The 20,305-nt window shown below is 36.9% G+C and overlaps 1 protein-coding gene across 1 annotated transcript in view; it reads right to left on the minus strand.

Moving 5' to 3' along the window:
• Positions 1-5,436: 5,436 nt before the first annotated feature.
• RAMP3 (receptor activity modifying protein 3) overlaps positions 5,437-20,305 on the minus strand; it is a 36,549-nt gene continuing 21,680 nt past the window's right edge. The window contains exon 4 of the mRNA XM_068200324.1: positions 5,437-5,848. Coding sequence (XP_068056425.1) covers positions 5,593-5,848 — 256 coding nt within the window. The 3' untranslated portion in view covers positions 5,437-5,592. The remainder of the gene's footprint in view (positions 5,849-20,305) is intronic.

Raw genomic sequence — 20,305 nt, forward strand, 5'->3', positions numbered from 1 at the left:
GGAGTCTGATCAGACACAGGTATGTTCCAAGACTGATATCAGTTGGTCTCCCCAAGTGTCTTGGTTCTAATGAAGCTTCGCTCTGTGCTCGTATATCCCTCCAATGGCTTCTCACGCACATAAACCAGTGGGATTTCCTCTTTACAGTGACAGGCACCACATAACATTTTCTGATTTATATAGAATTTCTTTATGCATCAAATGTTGAGCAGATACACCACTCACAGTCAGGGAGCCTCCATAATGTGTACAACAACTGTTAGCTGGAAAATAGCACATTTCCCTTGCAGTTATGTTTCAGTCCTGTTGATGAGTAGGGAGAAATAAGGTACATATTTACATACATACTTAGGATTTTTCCCAGTTGTTTTTGAATTACAAACTAAGGTTGTTTTTATAAGGTGAGAAATTAAATGTACCATAATTTCCTAGAATTTAAAGTGATTTTTGTCAGTGGAATTATCTGTGTTCCCACTCACTCTCTCTACATCTAGGCAGCTCCCTGGTGTGCTCTCTAAGAATACTTCAATTAGTTTCCAAGTCACTCAACATATTTCACTTTTAAGCAGCTATGTGCTAAAAAGCTTCCACTGTTGTCATTCTGAATCTTTAGTGGTATTGAAACTGTCAGGCAAAAATTGCATTCTTCTGCTGTTCTGAGCAGCAGGAGAATGAAGATGACAGAAGACCCATGTTAATGTTAATCATAGATGAGAAATACAATGGCATTTTTCAGAAATTTAGAGCTCTGCTTTAAAAGGCACAGCCTCCTTATCTCCCCCTTCTAGCCCAATAATTTTAAAAAAGAATAACTGCAAATAAAAAATATAACAAGAAAAACAATTAGCCAAATGGACTGAATCAGGAAAATTCTCCCTGCCTGTATTTCCTATTGGTTTTCTAATTGCTGTCATTTTGAATCATTAGATTGTTCTAAGTAGGTTCTACAACTCAATAATCTTTAAGTAACTTTCTTATCATTCACTTTCTTATGCTCATAGCATCCTTCTGAGATTATTCCCTACTCAGACGGAGCATTGAAGAACAGAGGTCTAAGGTACATGGGAGCATGATTAACATCCTTTATAATTTAGATGTCTACCACACTGTAGCTGGGGCTACAGTGAAACTGAAAATAGGATCCATTTAATGGTTCTTTGAGATCATTTCTGACCATTAATTTAATGAAAACCAAGAGTCTCCCTTAGAACATGATGAAAACAAAGTATGAGACCCTGTTCTCATGCAGATATCTACACCATAGATACAAAAACTAGTAAAGAAAAAATATCCCACCATGAAGGATTTAGACAGAACTCAGTTGTATCTGAATGTCAGACCTTAAGGAGTAATTCCAACTATGCTGCTGCCATCCCTGCAAGTTCCAAAAAAACCCCCCAGTAGCCTGGTAGTCCTGTCTGTATACTCACACTCCCAGGAAACTCTACAAAGGCACATCTTCTACAAACTCATTTGAAGCTGTCTCCAGCAGCCAGGCAATCACATTAGCGATGGTTTCTGCATAAGGCAAAGAAGGCCCATCCCTCAAAACCAAGTGCAGCACCACATTGATACGTCTCCAGACACTTCTGAGCAGAGGTGGCTCTCCCAGTCAGCTCTAAGCAGGGCGGTACCTGTACACTGCCTGTGACCACCTGGCTCTTCCTCCACTCCCCGAGTGTTTTGGCACAGTTGGTGTTCACAGATTATGCCTATTATGCATCATTACTATTTGTATCCTTTCAAAATGTTCTGCTGAGAGTTTAGACAAAGGCAAGTTAGTAGCCTCAATGCTCCTCAGATTTCCTACTGTGCAGAAAATTTGCTTTTCTTATCAAATCCACTATTTGAGGGTCTCAGTTTTGTATTTCAAAATTTTGTTAGAGTAGCAGAAACACAGACTCTTTAACTAAAATTCATATGTCCACTTCTGAGTATCTTATATAAATAAATAAATACCACTGCATGCGTGTAGGTATTTATATCAAAGCACATAGAGAGCTCCATTTTTCTTGTATTCTGAAACAATAACAGTCACTAATGGTACTTATCCTTCCAAACCACCCACGAGTTAAAAAAAATACAATGTTTTCTTTTTCTCCTGTGGAACTCAGACTTTGCAAATACAAATGCCAATACAGTTCAGGACCTTTCACTTTATGAAATACCCTCATGCTTTTGACAATCAAGGCTTAAGCAAAATAATACCCAGCACTGCTGCATTACATCTTGCTGCCTTGCAAAATTGATACTTTGCTTCAGTTTCCAAGAGAGCCAATGTATTGGAGCAGGTGGACACCTGCTGCCAGGATCCACACATGACATTTAAGCAGGAAGAGACACCACCTACACCAGTCAAAAAAGAGGCACACCTGTTGAGCATTCCTGTAAATTCATCTGGATGCCCAGTCCGTGTAGAAGGGAATTTGCACCATAAACATTCATTTAATTGTGGACATGCTAAGAAATGAAAGGGGCTGTTGATTTCCTCTGCATGAACACTGGACAGATGCAGACAGCATGCAGGATTTCCTCACCATTCCTTACCAATGCCCCAAGGGACATTTGCTACTAACCTGCTTATGGTGAGATCATACTCCTGGAAGAAAGTACTGCATTTTTTAGAGTTCTTGACCATTTTTGTCCTTGCCTTGAAGAAATTCTGTTCTTCCTTTGGCCTCCTGCTATTTTTCTTAAAAGAGATGACAGCCCTCTATGCCTTTGTCTTGGTCCTGCTAGTCGCCATCTTCTTCTGTTAACTGTTTGCTGAAGCTCTTATACCCTATACACACTTCCACAGTTGCTACTGAATGCAAAAGATCCCACAACTCACAGCAATTAGCAATGTCAGCTAGCTGTCACTTCTCTTTTGGCCTAAATATTGCTGGGGATCAACAACAATTCCAGTTCTAGGAAGGATTTTGAACAAGTTATTTTCTTTCTTTTTGAATATCATTATTCCTGAGACTCTCTTGTGATACCAAATTAATTTGCAATTAATTAATAAGCCAGATTCTTGGTACTAGATGTGATTTTCTTGCCAATGGAAATAGGCTTTGGGGGAGACATAGCAAGGTCCTTGCAGCAGAAAATAACCACTAACTCTTATCAACATATAGTACAACCTATGTCAAAAGATTCTACAATTATCATTCTGGGTCCCTATTAATGTACACAACTGTTAAGAACTAAATACTGCAGCTGCATTTTTCCTAAAAACACTATAAATATTTCTCAGATTTAAAACACTGAGACTACATAAAATATTCAGTGTTGTTTCCCATGCATCGTTTCAACTTCTCAGCCTTTCTTCAGCTGTATAAAAAGTAATAGAAGATCATACTTGGATGAGGACACACAACAATGATTAAATTTTCTCCTCCAAAGCACATCCTCTACCCCTTCTCTACAGCACATGAATTAAAATCTACTATTTCTGTTTCTTTGAATCTTATATTTTAAAAGACTCTTTGAACTAGAGATTTTAAACATGACATTCTTTTAAAGACCACAGTACACATCTGGTGGTATGAATTCATCAAGCTTTCTTCCTCACTTAGTACCTAGGCCAATCCATTTTATAAATTAAGCTTATGAATTAAGCTGACTGGTATCTCTCAGGCGACCTGTTCATTAGGTGAATATGATTTCAAATGAGTCAGAAACTCTGGTACATGTCCAGAATTTGCCCCAAACACGACAATTAGGTTGAAATTAATGTGTTTTTTCAAAAGTCAAATTTTTTGCTATGTGGTTTCCAAACCAAAGTTTTGAAACTTGCCTTGAAGCTTGCTGAAGTTGAAGTAAATGTTAATTAAGATGAAACTCCATCCAGAATATAAGATTGTTTGGTTTTGGCCACACAAAATGCTTAACCAAACAATATTTTGGATAAAATGAATGGGTTGGATGTCTTAACTGAAAATTAGTTTTGGTGCTCTAATGCATTTTAACACAGAAAATAAAAGTTCAAAAGAAAATTAAACAGAATCGCTTAATACGTTATTTCAGTCTTCTGTTTTACAAAGAGCAATTTCTGCTAGCATCTAGAGAATGAGGAAAAGTCTCTGGAAAAACACAGAGGAAACACTTTCAAAATAGAATTCTTCCAACATCAGAGTAATGAATAAACAAGTTGGTGCCTTCAACCCTTGTGAACAGATGTGAAAACAAACCAGTACAGCTCATAAGGGTTATTTATTTATCCATACACAATGTATGTAGATAAATAATCTAGGAAATTGAGCACTTCTAATTTGATTCAACTGGGAAATGCTTTCCATATTCACAAACCTAAGTCTCAAACATGGAGCCAGAACCTTAAAGGAGAAAATCTAACTATAAAATATATAAAACACAATTACTTGACCATTCAGCTCTATTTTATTTGTGTGCATAAGTTATGGAAAAATTAAAAGTCACTTGTAACATACATTGCACACTTGTCATAGAAAAGCACTGGACTGAAAGACATGTTGTGAAAAGAAGGTTTGCAACACAGAGAAGTTCTTTTGTTTTGAGCATATGATCTTTATTTCAACTAATACATAACTTTATAGAATAAGATTTCTGAGTTGAATTTTTCTCTTTCCTCCTACTTCTATTCCAAGTTTTGATGTTCATACTTTAGTTTCCACACTCTTCACAGGACAAAGAATTATTTATGCACAATACTCTGAAAGGCACCTCAACATGACACCTTTATATTTATTTGTAGTATATCACTTGCACAAATTGGAGTGCGAGTGGGGAGTATACAGTGAACACAAGTCATCAAGAATAATATTTATAAAAGAGAAAAAATAAAAAGTCTCATATATGAAAGTTTCTTCATTACTCCTTAGTATATTTATAACCAAACAATTTCCTCTCACATTTTCCAGCTCTGTAAAAGTAAGATCTGTATATCCTCCCGAAGTTTGTTTGTAAAACATACAATTCCAAGCAGCCGTGCTTAAAGGAATTTTATAAACTATTTTACAATGTGGCAGGATAATTTCCCTGTGCAGATAGTCACCGGACACAGAAGTTGTTTCTTTGCCAGAACAATACTTCCCAGTTTTGATAATGATAATTTTGACTAGCTTCTAAGAAAAGCTGCCACCTGGTTATAACCCTAATCAGTTCCTGTGCCAGGGATCTCTCCAAGTCACAGAGTTCACAGATGAAAACCTTGAGTGTCCTGCAGAAAAACCTCAAGAGATATCACTTCCCCCCAAGTCAGTATTACACACATATGGCTTTGCAAAACTTTAACAGCCACCTTTGCCCACAGGAAAGTAACTTTATTCCTTTTGCAGACAAGGGGTCCATTTGCCTGGGAACTCTCCTGTTTCTGGGAGCTGCCTGTGAATTCCATGCTGATGAGGCTTGATGTAAATAGAGCTGTCCACCAGCAATACTCATGGTCAAGACAGTGATGCAGCAGCAGCAGCAGCAGCAGGAAGCTCTTCATTCATGGGAGCATCTCAGTATCTCACTGGTTCCATTTCAGCAGATCTGAAATCTTTATGCCATGTTCCTCTCTTTGTCCTCCTTTCTCAGTGTTTAGGGAAGAAAGAAATGAAGAAAAAGAAAACCCAGAGGAAGAACTTACACCAAGATATCACTTCTCTTGCTGCACCATACTACCAGCGTTATCATGGCACATGTCAACAAGACTGGGATCAAGATCAGTGTTATGAGAATTTCATCCGGCGGATCTTCCCAGTGAACCTTTTCTGAAGTACAGTTTGAAAAGAATTGTTTATGAATTCCAGTGATAAAGCCTTCTGCAAGGGGGTTTGGCCAAAAGCAACTTGCATTATTGGCTTCACGTTCTGTGCATTGGGTAAAGTTGTCATAATACCTGGGAGTAGAAGAAAAATAAGAGAAGTTGAAATAGAATGTATATGCATATTACACTTGGAGAAAGCTACAGAGGGCACCATATGAAATCTCTAAGAGTGTGTCTATCATGTAGACACTCTGCTGAAGGACCTCCAATGGACACTGTGGCACAGCAAGGCAGAAGGAGAACTGACTCACATGTACTAATGCAACTGAGAGATTTCATGTGAAGTTCTGAGATCCCAGATGGACAACAGTCAAACCTCAACTACAGCCAGGGCCTCCTAATGCCACTTAAGTATAAACAGAACTCCCTCACTACAGACGTCTACAGATTCTTTAAAAAACATGCACACAAATGTGCAAAGAACAGGACATTTTGAACAAAGTACGGATATTTCATGCCTCAACTGCCACCAGACATGATGTTGTAGTGAAAATTATGATGTGGCACTAGGACTGAACCACAACATGCAGTACTGTGTAAAAACTCTGGTTCTGTTCCACTCTCATGTAAGAAAATAATGGGAAAATAAACACATAGAAAGTTAGCTTTTGACAGAATTCCTCTTCTTTCCAACTCCAGCAAATGCCCACCAGGGAATAAATAAAGAAATAAATTCTAATTACATGTTTGCTTATGAAAGGCTGGGAATTCCTTGTAATACCTAACATGTGATTTCAATGTTTCATGTGCTGAAATTTACTTGTCCAGGAATAACTTATATTTATGAGAATTGGCTACCCCTCAGGAAAAAAAAAAAGCCAAAAATAAGCCTAAAGGAGTTTTGTGGTGTTATTATAAACCAAAGAAATTCAGGAAGTGAAAGGGATATGGGGAAGAAGATCGGAAATTAGGAAGACAAAAGAGTGTCTGGTCAATGCATGAACAAGGCAAGAAATAAGGAAGCTGAATTATTTGTCTGTTGCATTTATTTTAGTGCTGCATGACTCAATAATCTCACTTCAAAGGGGAATTAAAAATAGAAAGGAGAGAGCAAATATCCACATGGCATCTCCAGGGACAGCATCCTTTTACAGCATCTGAAGACCCTACTCTCCCTTACAGTCCATATAAATATGGACTCCTGATGACTGACTCGTTCTGACATTAAGTCCTACAGGGGATTAATGTTGATTCAATGCTTTGCTGTAAAATAAAGGAGAAGAGACATTTAGCGTTTGGGCCAAGACTGAAGTCTACTGTCTACTGTGTATCTGTCAGGGGAAAAGTCTGCCCACCCATGCTAAAACCACACAGGTTGGGAACACAGCCTGCTGAGCATCTAAATTCTCAGGGCTGTGTTCACAGAAGAAGAAAAAGCATCACAGAAAGGGCCTTCTGCAAGTTCCTTGTAGTTCTCAGTCTCAAGGAGTTTAAGCCAATACTACTTCATTCATAAGCAAACACACTGGACAATCTAATGCCAAACTCCAGCGTGAAGATGCATATATATACAATGTATGTGTATTTTAAGCAAAGCGACTAGAAAGGAAGCTTTTGTAACATCAGCAACCACAGGAAAACAACAAGAAATAAGCTAAAAATAAAATACAAATATCATCTGTTTGCTATTTTAATAGTGTCATTCTTCTGTGTGACCTAATGGCGTCCATTCTTTATGTCCTTGGACTAAATTAGGAGCTGGAGATGTCTAGTTGAATGTGGGAGATACAGTCCCAGAGGACCTGAAGAGCAACAGGTCTGAAGGCAAGGCTACAAGGTTCAGCAGGCTACAATGCAGAGATGGAGGAGCATCCAGCTGCCCAGAAAGGTCAGTGCTCCACGTGGCACAGACACCAGACAAGATTCCAGAATGCTGGACTCTGCTCCAGCCTGCTCTGGACCATGCTCTCATGGGCACCTCTGCGCCATCAATGGCTGCTGTTACAGCCACCCCAATAAGAAAATCAACAATAAATCCAAGTGATTTCAGCATAGAAGTACCCTAAGCTCAAAGATTTGTTGATAGAATTTTTTTTTCCTCTGTATTTAAAATCCTATAGAAAAAACAGTGTTCTAAAAAGAATCCTGTAGGTTTTTTTCTTAAATGTTAGATGGTATAAACAAAAATGTTTTCCACTGATTTTTGATTGTAAATACAACACAGATAGAAAAAGTTGTTTAAGTGTTGCCAAAAGGCCAGATAAAAATAACTTGGGAGATAAATTGTATTTGAAATACTGAATCCTAAGGGCCAAAGTAGAATAAAAATGTTATTTTAATAGTTGGAATTCCTTAAAATTTTTCCTTAAAACCTTCTCGCATGAAAAAAAAAGGGGAAAAACCCCTACCTATAATTCTGTAACTCTAACTCTTAGTTCACACAACTGTGAGAACGTAGATAAAGGAAAATTTCAGCTGCTGGAAATTGCATGTTTGCCAGTAAAGCAGAAATCACTTAAATATTTATGTAGTTTTGTAATTTAGAGTTAATGCACTGCAACAGAAAGTTCATACAAATAAAAAAAGATCCTCTCTGCATGGCACTGTGGAACAGCTGCCTCAGAAGGGAGCAACTGCATCCTCATTACTACAGCATGGATGTTTTTGTAGCTGATCAATTGGTTTGGAAGTTGGGCTTTTTTAAGAGGGAGATGTGGGCTAATAGATATTTAATTCCAGTTCAATTCTCCTAAGCCTAATCCTTTCATGTCTTACGTAATTCTCTTTATTCAAATGGTAAAGGCTGGAATAGGAAATCTTTCAATTCTGTATAATAAAATGGCTATGACAAAGAGGTCCTGGCCTCTAACTGGAGATACTTCAAGGAGAAGTGAATTAAAGTTCCACAACTTGTGAAAGGAAGGAACAAGAAATTATACTTTCCACTTATCCCCCAAACAAGTAACTGGAGAGCACATTGGAGCTCAAGTTCCTTCACTTTTCAGATTTTAAGAGGGTGTGGGAACATTCTTATTCTTTGTGCCGAGACAAATTTTCCTCTCTTTCAGGCTAGCTACAAGGGACCTAGGTAGTACTCAGGAAAGGGATATTCACTGGGATCCAGGTCACAAGCTTTGTGACAAATGAGCCAAAAAATTCAATGAGTTTCAACTCAGCTAAGTAGTCCAATATAAAAAACCCAAAATCTAAGCATAGTCTGAGCAGCAAAATTCATATAAAGATGTGCTTTGCCCTGATATGCTCAGGACAACTGTAGTTTCTTATTGAGGAACCAGCGCCTTCACCATACTGCACATTATTGAAAATACTTTCAGAGAACACAAAATATAATTCCTTTCAGAGCAACCTCTGAACTATAACACATTTGTCATTAAAGATAATTTTCAATATTCTAGAACAATACCTCATTTTCAGAGCACATATACTTTTTTTGTCCTGTACTTTATGTTTCCATTAAACCAGATAATAACAACTGTGTCACTAGGGTGTTTTTTTGTTGTTGTTGTTGAAACTGTGTAGTATTTTATTTTGTGAGTGTTTTCCCATTAGAAGATATATTTTAACATGTTACCTATAACTAAGAACCTGAACAGTAGGCAGTTATTATGAGGAATGGTAGTGGACGCATTTGCCTTAATGGGACAGTGTTTCATGGCGTGTCGACTCCAACTATTTAAATGGACAGCTGGGTTTATTACATTTCATCTATCTCAGGGTACACAGCTGCCTCTCGCTCAGGGCACTTCTCAGGCTAAGTGGGGCTTGATTCTCATCTGTAGTTTCCCACATCTCCAGGGAGGAATGTAGTAAATTCTTGCTCTTTCTTCCTCAATATCCCTGCAAAGGAAAACTGCAGATGATTGGTTTACAAAAACACAAGTCCCACAACACCCTCCTCCACGTTTTCATGAGACTAAGAAAACACATTGTTTAACTAAGAGTTTTAACAAATAAGTCTTTTCCAATGCAAAATTGTTATTTGAAAGAATCACAAACAATTATCAAAAAGCCAAAATACTATATATATATATATATATATATATATATATATATATATATATATGTTACATAAGACAAATATTTGAGGGCATTTTCTGGCTGCAGCCAGTAGACCCACTGTCAGTTCCAACAGGAGAATCTTTCCACCTCTCCAGTACTCATGGATAGACCACCACAGAGACAATCAGCATATAAGCAATAAGGAATGTTTTGCAGTTGCTTAATGAGGAGGGCCAGGGATTAAAAACCAAACCACCACACTTCCACTACCCCATTTTAAATAATTCTGCTTCATGATTCCTGATATAATTATAGAAGGGTAGTACTAGATATATATAATACTAGATATATATAATATTGTGAGCAATTTTTGTTATTTTGAGTCCAAGTACTGAGAATACAGTGCAGAATGTCTCTACCATAATTGAGTCTTGATGCAACCAGGTAATAGATACACCAGGGACACTCACTCCTGCGACTCTACAATCCCAGACAGCAATTTAGAGGCACTGTTCCAGGACACTACAAGTCATGTGGTGTATTTTAATAAAGATGCTTTAAAACTAATTGCTTTCCCCCAGATTATTCAACCAAAATTTTCCTTAATACACATACATATTAATTTTGTTTATACATATATATATTAAATTGGATTATCATCCTTTTAACCTCCACCCAGACTGGAATACAAAATGTTGAAATGTAAAAATATTAACAAGAAATATCATATGACGAGAAAGGCTTTTCTTACAGCATTTCCAAATGAAGGGGAGGCAGGAAGTAGCAAAAAAACCTCACAAAAATAAAAAGTCTATTCTTATGTGAGCTCACACCACAGTTCAGGAGTTCAAGGCTTTTCTTTCCTTCTAGATGAACCAAGCTGACAGGTGAACAGAGAAAATGTGGCTTGAATTCAGACTGGCACTCCACAGCTGGGCCTCCAGACAGCCACTCAACACAAGCAACCATGAAGATAATTTTTCTGACCAACAGACAAAAACTCACAGAGAAAGAAATAACAGAAAGGTCCTTCTTCATTCCAGCAAACATCTACAAACAATTGCTTCATATTCCATTTTTATTAGAGTATTAAAGAGTATTAAAGTGTCACCTGCTGAATGGAAGCTTTTATTATATTCCACTTAGTCCAAAGTAGCACAAGCCTTTTATAATACCAGAGTACTATTTCTTCAAGTGGAAAGAGAGGAGAGAATTATCTGGTAATATGCAGTTGTGAAACAGAAATCATCAGTCAATCAGGCTTACATTTTGAGGAACACCTACTCTAGCATCTCCACAGATTGAAAAATTAAAAAAAAAAAAAAAAACAAATAACTTGTTTCTAAGTTGAACTTTTCATCACCATTTTCATAACCCTCCTCCCATAATTTTTAACAGCATGTAAAGAATGTGCACTTTTCCTGATTATTTATGGAAAATTTATATTAACTTTAAAAAATTCCTGTAACTGAAAAAGCCACTTGCTTTGGGAGAAGAGTGGCTGTTGTGTTTTGCTCCAAGCAGAGCACAAATAATGGGAGTTAAAAATCAGTCGACTAATTACAGATCTTAAGCTTCAGATTATGTCAGCTACTGGACTGGTTAAAGAATAAATTCTTTTTGCAATCTTGCACAATAAATGAATTATGTGAAATTGCAATCTAGGCACAGACAGTTCACAAACAAGACCAAAACTGATGAAAAATTAACCACAAAATCAGAGGAACAGTAACAATATCAGAAATTTATTTAAAATTAAGCATAAAGACTAATAGGGAAGAAGCCTAATATAGAAAAGTTCTGCTTATCTACTATTCAAGTACATTATTATGTTTTAGCATGACTTTGACAGCACAGCATGTTCACCATTTAATGGTTTTTTTTTTTCCTTTCTTATGTCTTCCCCTCTTACTTGTGGTAGAAAAGACATATTCCCTCTCCTTATGTAACTTCTTCTTGTGCTTCGTGGCTTCCCAAGATTGTTCCAACATCTCATACACACAACAGAACCAAATGGTGGACCCAAAGGGCCTTACTCCTTATCCACAACTGTGTATGAAAGATTTGAGTGATGCAACACTCCCTGGAGTTGCTTAAGGGTAAGCCAGCAACCTCCTAAGCAGGTGGAAAAAATATTATGTCCAAGGATTTTGGATAATGTCCAGCTAGACTGTGTGTAGATCAGAAGCAGAGGGACCCAGGATCTTGAGACTGTCACCTGGGAAAGGTAGCAGTTTCTTAGCTCCTGGATCTGCTAAGTTTATTTAACTTCATCTTGGGCCCAGCTAAATTCTACCTCAGTTTGAGGAAGAACAATGTAACATGGCACATCACCCATGAGATGTTACAAACGCTTGACATAAGAAAGCTGTTCTGGCATCTGATAATATTTAAGCACTGTGAATAGCCAAGTAGTAGGGTATTTTCTGAGTCTTTATCCAATTCCTCTTTGGCTGATGAAAACAATTACTTACTTTCATAGTGATGATTAAAAGCCAATCTGTTTCCCTGCACAGAAACAGCCAACATCAAAAAGAACCTTACATTTTTGCACCTACTTTTTATAAGTAGTAATACTAATATCTTACTCCTGCATACTACAAATCAGCCTAGATATATATTAGATATATATACTCCCCAGTAATAGGAAGCAAAAATCTATTATACAGTGCAAGTTATATAAGTGTGATAAGTTATACATAATATAGAACTTATGTGTTGTTATACATAATATAGAACCATCTTAAGATCACTGTGCTTCTTAAGCTACCTTCCTGCAGATAAAAATTGGACTCAGCACCTCACTGATAACTCCCAGTCCCACAGGCAGACACAGAACACACTTCTAGATGCCAGAACTCTCATTTGAATATTTCTATGTTTATTTTATAATTATACCTTAATATGAAATGGTACATTTTAGCAGTCAGTGAAATGTATGAAAGATATTTGTATATCTGAGAGAAATGCAAAACATCAATTTCCTGAGAGCTGCAAATAACTGTGCACATATTGTTCATCAATGCACTATTGCCTTGACAACCTTTGATTTCCACTCCTTCTATACTCTGAATTTATCTTAGAGAAGATGTTTAATTTTACAAAGCTTCCATATCTCTATTATTTTTATAAGCACTACAGGCATCTCATACATTGCCTTCAAGTTTGTCAGTGCAGCCAGCAACATGTGTCTGCCTTTTGCAGATTACACAACTAGCTGAAGAAGGTGACTTATCTGCTTAAGAGTGCAGAAGACTGCATTTCATGTCTTGGAATTACTTTCCAACACAGAATTATATACTATTCTGTAAAGATAAATAGAAATGCTAGAGCGTTGGCAATTAACCATATTAAATACTTATTTTTTTTAAATAGTGTTACATAATAAACTTCGGTGATTGAAACAAGACCCTGAATACAAAACATAGTAGCATTAATTCCACATGCAGCCTGGAGCAAGAAAATCTATTTTTTTGTCTCTGCTGAGTTAATCTCCATTATTGTATGTTTGTGGTTGATCCATTTAGAAAACAAGAATGTAGAAACTGTTTTGCAAACCAGAAGTATGAGAAAGGTTTGCATTAACTTTTCCTTTTCATAATACATTTATATTTTTATTTTCATTTTCACTGCCTCTAAAAATATACTGTCCATTATATATGCATTGCATAATACAAAATATTCAGTCTATCAAGTTATACCATACCATTTTACTACCAAGCAACTTTACACAGAAATCTTATGCAATGGTTTTTATTAAATACAGCCTTTAATAATAAGCTCCATGAAGACTGTTTTTGATCACTGATCTTACCATAATAAAATTCAAAAAGGTCATGAAAGGTGGTGAAAGGCATATCAACTGACAGTCCTGAGATTTAACAGCAGAACTGCTTCCTCACATCACCTCTAAATTGCTTACATTATTTTCTCCAATTGACTTAGACTTATTATATTCTTATATCTTTAAGTATTTGTTAGTTGACTTGGAAATATGAGCACTGACATACTGACACCACCTTGTGAGTGTAAGCTACCACCATTAGTCCAAGGCATCTGCTGAAGTACACATCAATTTGACCCACAGCACCCTTGCTAAAATATTGTTACTGGGGTCTTCAGGTGACATCAACTTCACCAGTGTTGAAAACTCTTTCAGAACTTCATGAAAATACTGATATTTATATCACTGACCTCTTGGCAAATACCAAATTTCACTCCCTTTTTGAAAAAAAAAAATCAGGACAAATAAATGTATCAGGTGTTAAATCTTGCAGGAAAAAGTACCTGAAAAACTGAATTTCAACATTAAAAACTAAAAAGTTTTCAGCTCTTGATAATGCTTCCTACTTAGCAGCAGGCTCAGAAGATCCTTCTCTTTTTTCATACTAACAGAACTTCCACAAAGATTTGCAAAATTATTGATAAATTGAAGAACATAAAGATTTGAGCTCTTAAAACCTTGAAAATATGGATAATGAGCTGGGAAAGCATATTATTCTGGCATGACATATGTCTTTTAATGGAAGACCCAATGTCTCCCATGGTTTAACAAAGAAAGAAACAGTTATCCCTTATGAATAATAAATTCCAGTTATTTTCTCTTCTCCCCATTCCACTGCACTGGTATCCTTGAATGGTGACTTTTGTAGACTGTGATTACAACATGTATTGTGGTATAAATAACAAATACATAGTTTTAGTTCACCAAATCTGAGTTCTTGGTAGTTAGTGTATTTAATTCAGCAGCCTCCCAAAATATTGGCAAATTTCTCCTTATCCTCTACAATAAACCTCTTTATTGTAGAGGATAAGGAGAAACCCATTCACTGGTTTCAAGTGAGCTCTTAAAAAAAAGGTTTTGTTTGCAAAAAGCAAGATTTTTCAGTGTCTAAAGTGGAAAACCAAGAAATCTCATCAGACAAAAAACTGATAAGGTTTTGCTAATTTGTAGCATAGCTATGCCTATAATATGCTGCAAAACAAACTGATGGCTTGGCATTTATAAGCAGAGGGGTCTGCAGGTCATCACAAAATTTGGAAATGACAGTGTTCTTAATAAAGCATTAAAATTCAGAAGTCAGGGTAATTCACTAAAAAAAATTCAACATTCATGAATGTTTTTCACCACCCTTCTGCATCATGTAAGATGGACACTGAAAACACCATTTTAGAAAAGCATTGCCATAATCCTCCACTAAAGAGAGAAAAATTATTAGAAATTGGTATCCAAAGGCTTTCCAATACCTTACCTGGAATTATCAAATATAGACTTTATTTTCACAGCCATGTATTATATAAAATGTCTGTGCCTTTCCTTTGTAGTAAAGGTGAAAACTATAATGCACTAAAGAACCATAATTCAGCCTCTGCATCTATCAGGAGGAAAGCAGGGAATAATATATAAGGGAATGAAGTATTCCTGCCTCATGTCGAACCCTGGTGTTGAAATTCAAACTAACCACTTTATTTCTATTCATCAGGATATATTCTTATCTACACAATACAAAACAAAGGTAATACATTTCATATGAAAGTATGATCTGAAATTAAGATCCTACGGAAGATATTCTTCTATAGCCCCATTAAGGAACCCACTGTGCCTTTGTATCAACCTCACAGCAACTAGGATGGCTGATCCCAAAACAGCACATGATTGTACACATTCTGAGCACAGCCCTGTACCTGGCTACTCCATGAGATTTTATAAACTTTAGGTTTCTTTCATTCCCAATGTTTTAAATAATAGATGGCGAGCATTATTATTTTTGCAATGAAAAATTCCTATTGTCAGCTACCAGCATGACAGCAACACAAGTGCTCAAATATGACGTTCTTTTCTATTGTTTTACTTTCTCACACCTAACTGATTTATTAGCTGCTTTGCTTTTGTTTTGAAAAGAAAGGCATGAGTCACTGAAGAAAAATAGTATGTTCCTGGGATAACAATTACCAGCCTGGTTTTGCCATTGCTGCCATGACTTTTTAGATGGCTTTTTTAGTACAAAACTACTGTAAGATTTGATAGGTAAAGAGGTTAGAGAAATACACAGGTAAAAAATATTAAATATCAGCATCATCTTCATTTCACTGAGAGCTTAAAAAAAATCAGCAACTGTATCTGTATGAGAAGCTCAAAGGAAGAAAATCCTACTAAAGAAGACCAAATGCTGGCATCTACCACCCCAGTCCTTTTCCTATACCCAACTGAACTCTAAATGCTAAATCAGTTATACTGACATGAGGCCACACAAAGTGCAGGTCTACTCAACCTTCCATCACAGAGACACTGAGATGACAAATATTTTCTTCTATAAAATCTAGACTAACAAAACTGGGAGGACTTGCAGCTGGCTAAATAAGGGATTTTGGTCCCTCTTCTCAGTTAGATCTTCAGGGGAAAAGAAGACATTACTCTTCAGATACATACAGAACTTTAGGCAACAAAATTGCTGAAAATTTCCCAGAGAACAGGCAGTAAGATGGCCTTTTTTTGTGCAAGCACATTTGTGATTTGCAGCATTTTCATCATGACTTTGCCCAAGGTAAACCATAACCAATGTACTTGTCTGTCTACAGGGATATGAATCCCAACACAGACAGCCCCTTCCTAACATGACACAAATGAGGAAGGGTGGGAGTCCCTTTAATCAATACTGTTCTGGATTTAAAATTGTATGTGCTGGTCACTCAAACATCCAGTTTCCAGGTTGCCTTTCATGTGAGAAAATCACATGCAAAAATCCAGAATCAAGACTTTTCTGATAATATTTAAAAGAATGAACCAAAGGTGTCGGCTTTCTAATTGTGAGACCATTACTGTGGGAACATATTAGCTCACACGAATCACTGGTTCACCCCAGCTGCAAAACAAACCCAGTGGTTTGTCTACGATTTTCACTAGGGATTTGTACTGAGATTTGATACTAAGGAATATGTCGACCCTATCTGGAAGGAAACGGAAGAGGTCGTTACCCAGGAAATGAGAAGGCTGAAGTACTCCAATGACCTTTTTGCCTTGTTGTTCACTGGAAAATGCTCCATTAGCTTGCAGAAGGCAAGGCAGGAATTTGGGGAATGAAGAACTACTCATAGTAGGAGAATATCAGGTTCAAAAATATGTAAGGAATCTGAAGGACCTGATGACAGGCATTTGAAGGTCCTGAAAGAACTGGCAGAGAAAGTAGAAACAACCCCCATTTTTAAAAGAGGAAACAACCCCCGTTTTTAAAAAGGAAAATTAAAAGGAGCACCGCTCCTCTGAAGACAAGCTGAGGTATTCACGGTTGTTAAGCCAGTAGAAGAGGCTCTCTGAAGACCTTACAGCACCTTCCAGTACCTAAAGAGGACTAAAGAGAGGTGAGAGGGACAGTAGTGACAGAACAAGGGGGAATGGCTTTAAACAGAGAGAGAGAAGGTTTGGATTAGATATTAGAAAGAAATTCTTTATTGTCTAAAACAGGTTGCCTAGAAAAGCTGTGGATGCTCCATCTCTGGAAGTGTTCAGGGACAGGCTGGATGAGGCTTTGAGCAATCTGGTCTAGTGGAGGATGTCCCTGTCCACAGCTTGGAACCAAATGATCCCTTCCAATCCAAACCACTCAGCAATTCTATGGTTTTCACAGTACATTCCTCTTCTGTAGAAGTTTTGCCATTAGCAGCTGGATGCAATCGCTGATTGGTGTCTAGATCAGGCTTTGGGCAGCAGCCAGTGGGAAAGATAAAAAAAACTTAGATGACCAACCAAGAAAATTACTCATGTTGAAGGGTTCTTACATACACACTCAGCCAGTAGAGGTTCTTAGCTCCAAGCCTTAGGAAGCGTGGGCATATAATTTCATTTTGGGCTGCACATGTTTCTTACAGTCTTTGCTTTCCCATTGATCTTAATGTGATCCAGCATTCTTTTATCTAATATTTAACTAAGTTTCTTTGAAAACTAGGCAATTTTACAGTTAGCTTAGTGGGCCAAATTGCAATGGGCAAAACTCCCACTGTCTTAAAAATTGCGCAACAAGATTACTTTTCCAAATTACATCAAATTTAGTCATACAGATTTTTTTCCTTTATTCTTTTTTCAAATCCCCAGCATCTGTACAGGACATGCGTGGACTCCCTCATTATCTTCAATAGGACCGAAACTGTTTATAGAATTAACATTTCATGTAAAGTGTTCTGGCAAAACTACACTAAGGCTGTACAGGATAAATAGTTATTTACAGTTGGCACAGACGTTGGACTAGGCACACAGTAAAGCAGAGAATTTCATCAGGTACACACACACCTGCAATGAATCTGCTTCAGACATACAGTTAAAGAAAAAAATTACCCTCTTGTATTCTGCTATGAACTGAAATTTAAAACATCAGAAAAATGAGACTTTCAAAATCTTCCAGGTGCTGTCACAGAGCCACTGCCTCACAGCCAATTAGGGACTCCTAGAGCTGTGAAAACAGGTAAAAAGAAACATAGAGATTGGAGGAAGAGGTTTGTTAGAATCCGCTCTTTTTCTCAAACAGAACATCCAGATCTGACCTGTGTTACATACACTACTTTGCTAGAACTCTCTTCCAAAACACAAATTGCTATTTCACCCTTGGGCTCTAAACCCACAGCTATTCCTTAGCTGGTAAACACAGAATGACTGACTGGGAGCTCCCAAAGTAGCAGGTATGCAACCCTAGCCACTTGAGAAATGAGTGCTGCAACAATAGTACTGGCTTGAAATAAAAGAATGCCTCACCTGTAACAGATGACACAATCTGTTTATAGATGCAATGGATCAATACTAATCTTTTAAATTAAGAGTTGATGCCTTTCCATAATATACTCACTCTTACAGTGTTTAGAACAGTTGACTATTGGGCAGATTGCATGGCCTGTATTATGCAACAGTGCAGACATGGCCACAGCCATCTCTCTGGACTCAAGAATTACTGAAATGCGGGTAACTACACTCAGAAATATGTGGAAAATGGTGATGCAGAAGAGAGAAAACTGGTACTTGGGAGCAGGCCAAAAGCCTAACAAGCCACTGAAAATCACCTTTAGTACATTTTGGTCCCACATGAGACAGATGCAGATTTGTGTAGAGATTGTGTTCTAGCTAAATTGTTTCCATCATCCAGTTACAAGTATTTGAAAAACTGTTTTATGAGTTAAGAATAGAAAGTAATCTAAGCAATTACAATAAGGAACATTTTTTCATGTTCATGTAAGACAGCTCTGGGCACTTCCATCTTCATCTGGCCACTTGCTTCAGGAATTAGTCATACCTGGCCTCTCAACTGTAATCCCACACCAGGATTTATCACACAACACAAAAAAAGTCTGACTATTGATAATGAATTTTGGCTTCTGGACAGTAGTTGATTTTACATCTTCAGCTGTAGTTGCTAAATATTAAAAAGATAAGTAGACATAATAGAAATACTACACATGAAAAATAAAAACCTTCCTGCAATTTTCAGTCTTCTGGCAAATGAAAAGTATATTTGCTTCTGTTAATTCCCCTTATAGCTTTCACCCACACTTTAGTCTCAGCTTATTCACTGGCTATGTACCATAAGTTTAGTCTTTTAAACAACCTCATTGTATTTTCATCATCTTCTTCATCTTCTGCTCTCAATAATCTAAAGGCCTCAACAAAACTGTGACTAGGCAAACTCCTTCTCTTCTGTCAGTGAACACCTCTGGCTGTGTATTGAAGGTTTTATCTTTCTTGTAAGCTGTTTGTGGTTAGCCTTCATATTCTGATGTCCAAGCTAGAACCACTGAAACCTACCACATCTAAATGACTTAAAATATGTTAAAATCCCACTTTGATCCCTCATCGTATTTCAGCTTTCAAATACCTTTCGACATTTTGACCCTGAGTACTTGTATCCTAACTAACTGCCAATCTTCACAGAAATACGCAAAAATTAATAGTGAAACTTTCATCTAATAGTGCTTCTGTAAAACTTTACCTGAGAATTTACTATCTATATGTGATCATCTTACATTTCCAACAAGATCAGTATCAGCTGTGGAGGCTAAAACTCTCATATTGGTTTGTAGTACCAGCTGCCACACACAGAAGCCTTGTCTATTCAAAATCAGTGAAAAGGCTGCTTTTTAAAGACCACAGGTTTGTTAAGAATGTCAGAGATGTCAAAAAATCTTACAGGTTAATTAAGTTACAGCAAATTGGAGTCACTGCAAATTCTCTCACAAAAGTTTGGCCAAATGGTGAAGCACTACAGATAATTGCTATTTACAATCCCAAAAACAGAGGACAGCCATTTACACTGAAGAGCTAAAACTCCTCTGTGAAACAAGGAATTTAGAAAATTAGCAGATTTCCATTAACTGTTACATTTCAATATAAGTTACAAAGATTTATTTCTAAGTGAAAAGTGCCATATAGAAATTACTGCATGAAGAAACAGGTTTTTTTATACAAAACTCAGAGTTTTAACCCACCATCTGATCCAGACTGATTAATTGTTACTGCAGGAAGGCTAGATATAAAATCAGCACAAACTAATACTACCAGGTTTAAATATCTGAATTTTGAGTGCCCATGGG

Source organism: Anomalospiza imberbis, chromosome 1 (assembly GCF_031753505.1).
Source record: "Anomalospiza imberbis isolate Cuckoo-Finch-1a 21T00152 chromosome 1, ASM3175350v1, whole genome shotgun sequence".
Taxonomy (NCBI): Eukaryota; Metazoa; Chordata; class Aves; order Passeriformes; family Viduidae; genus Anomalospiza; species Anomalospiza imberbis.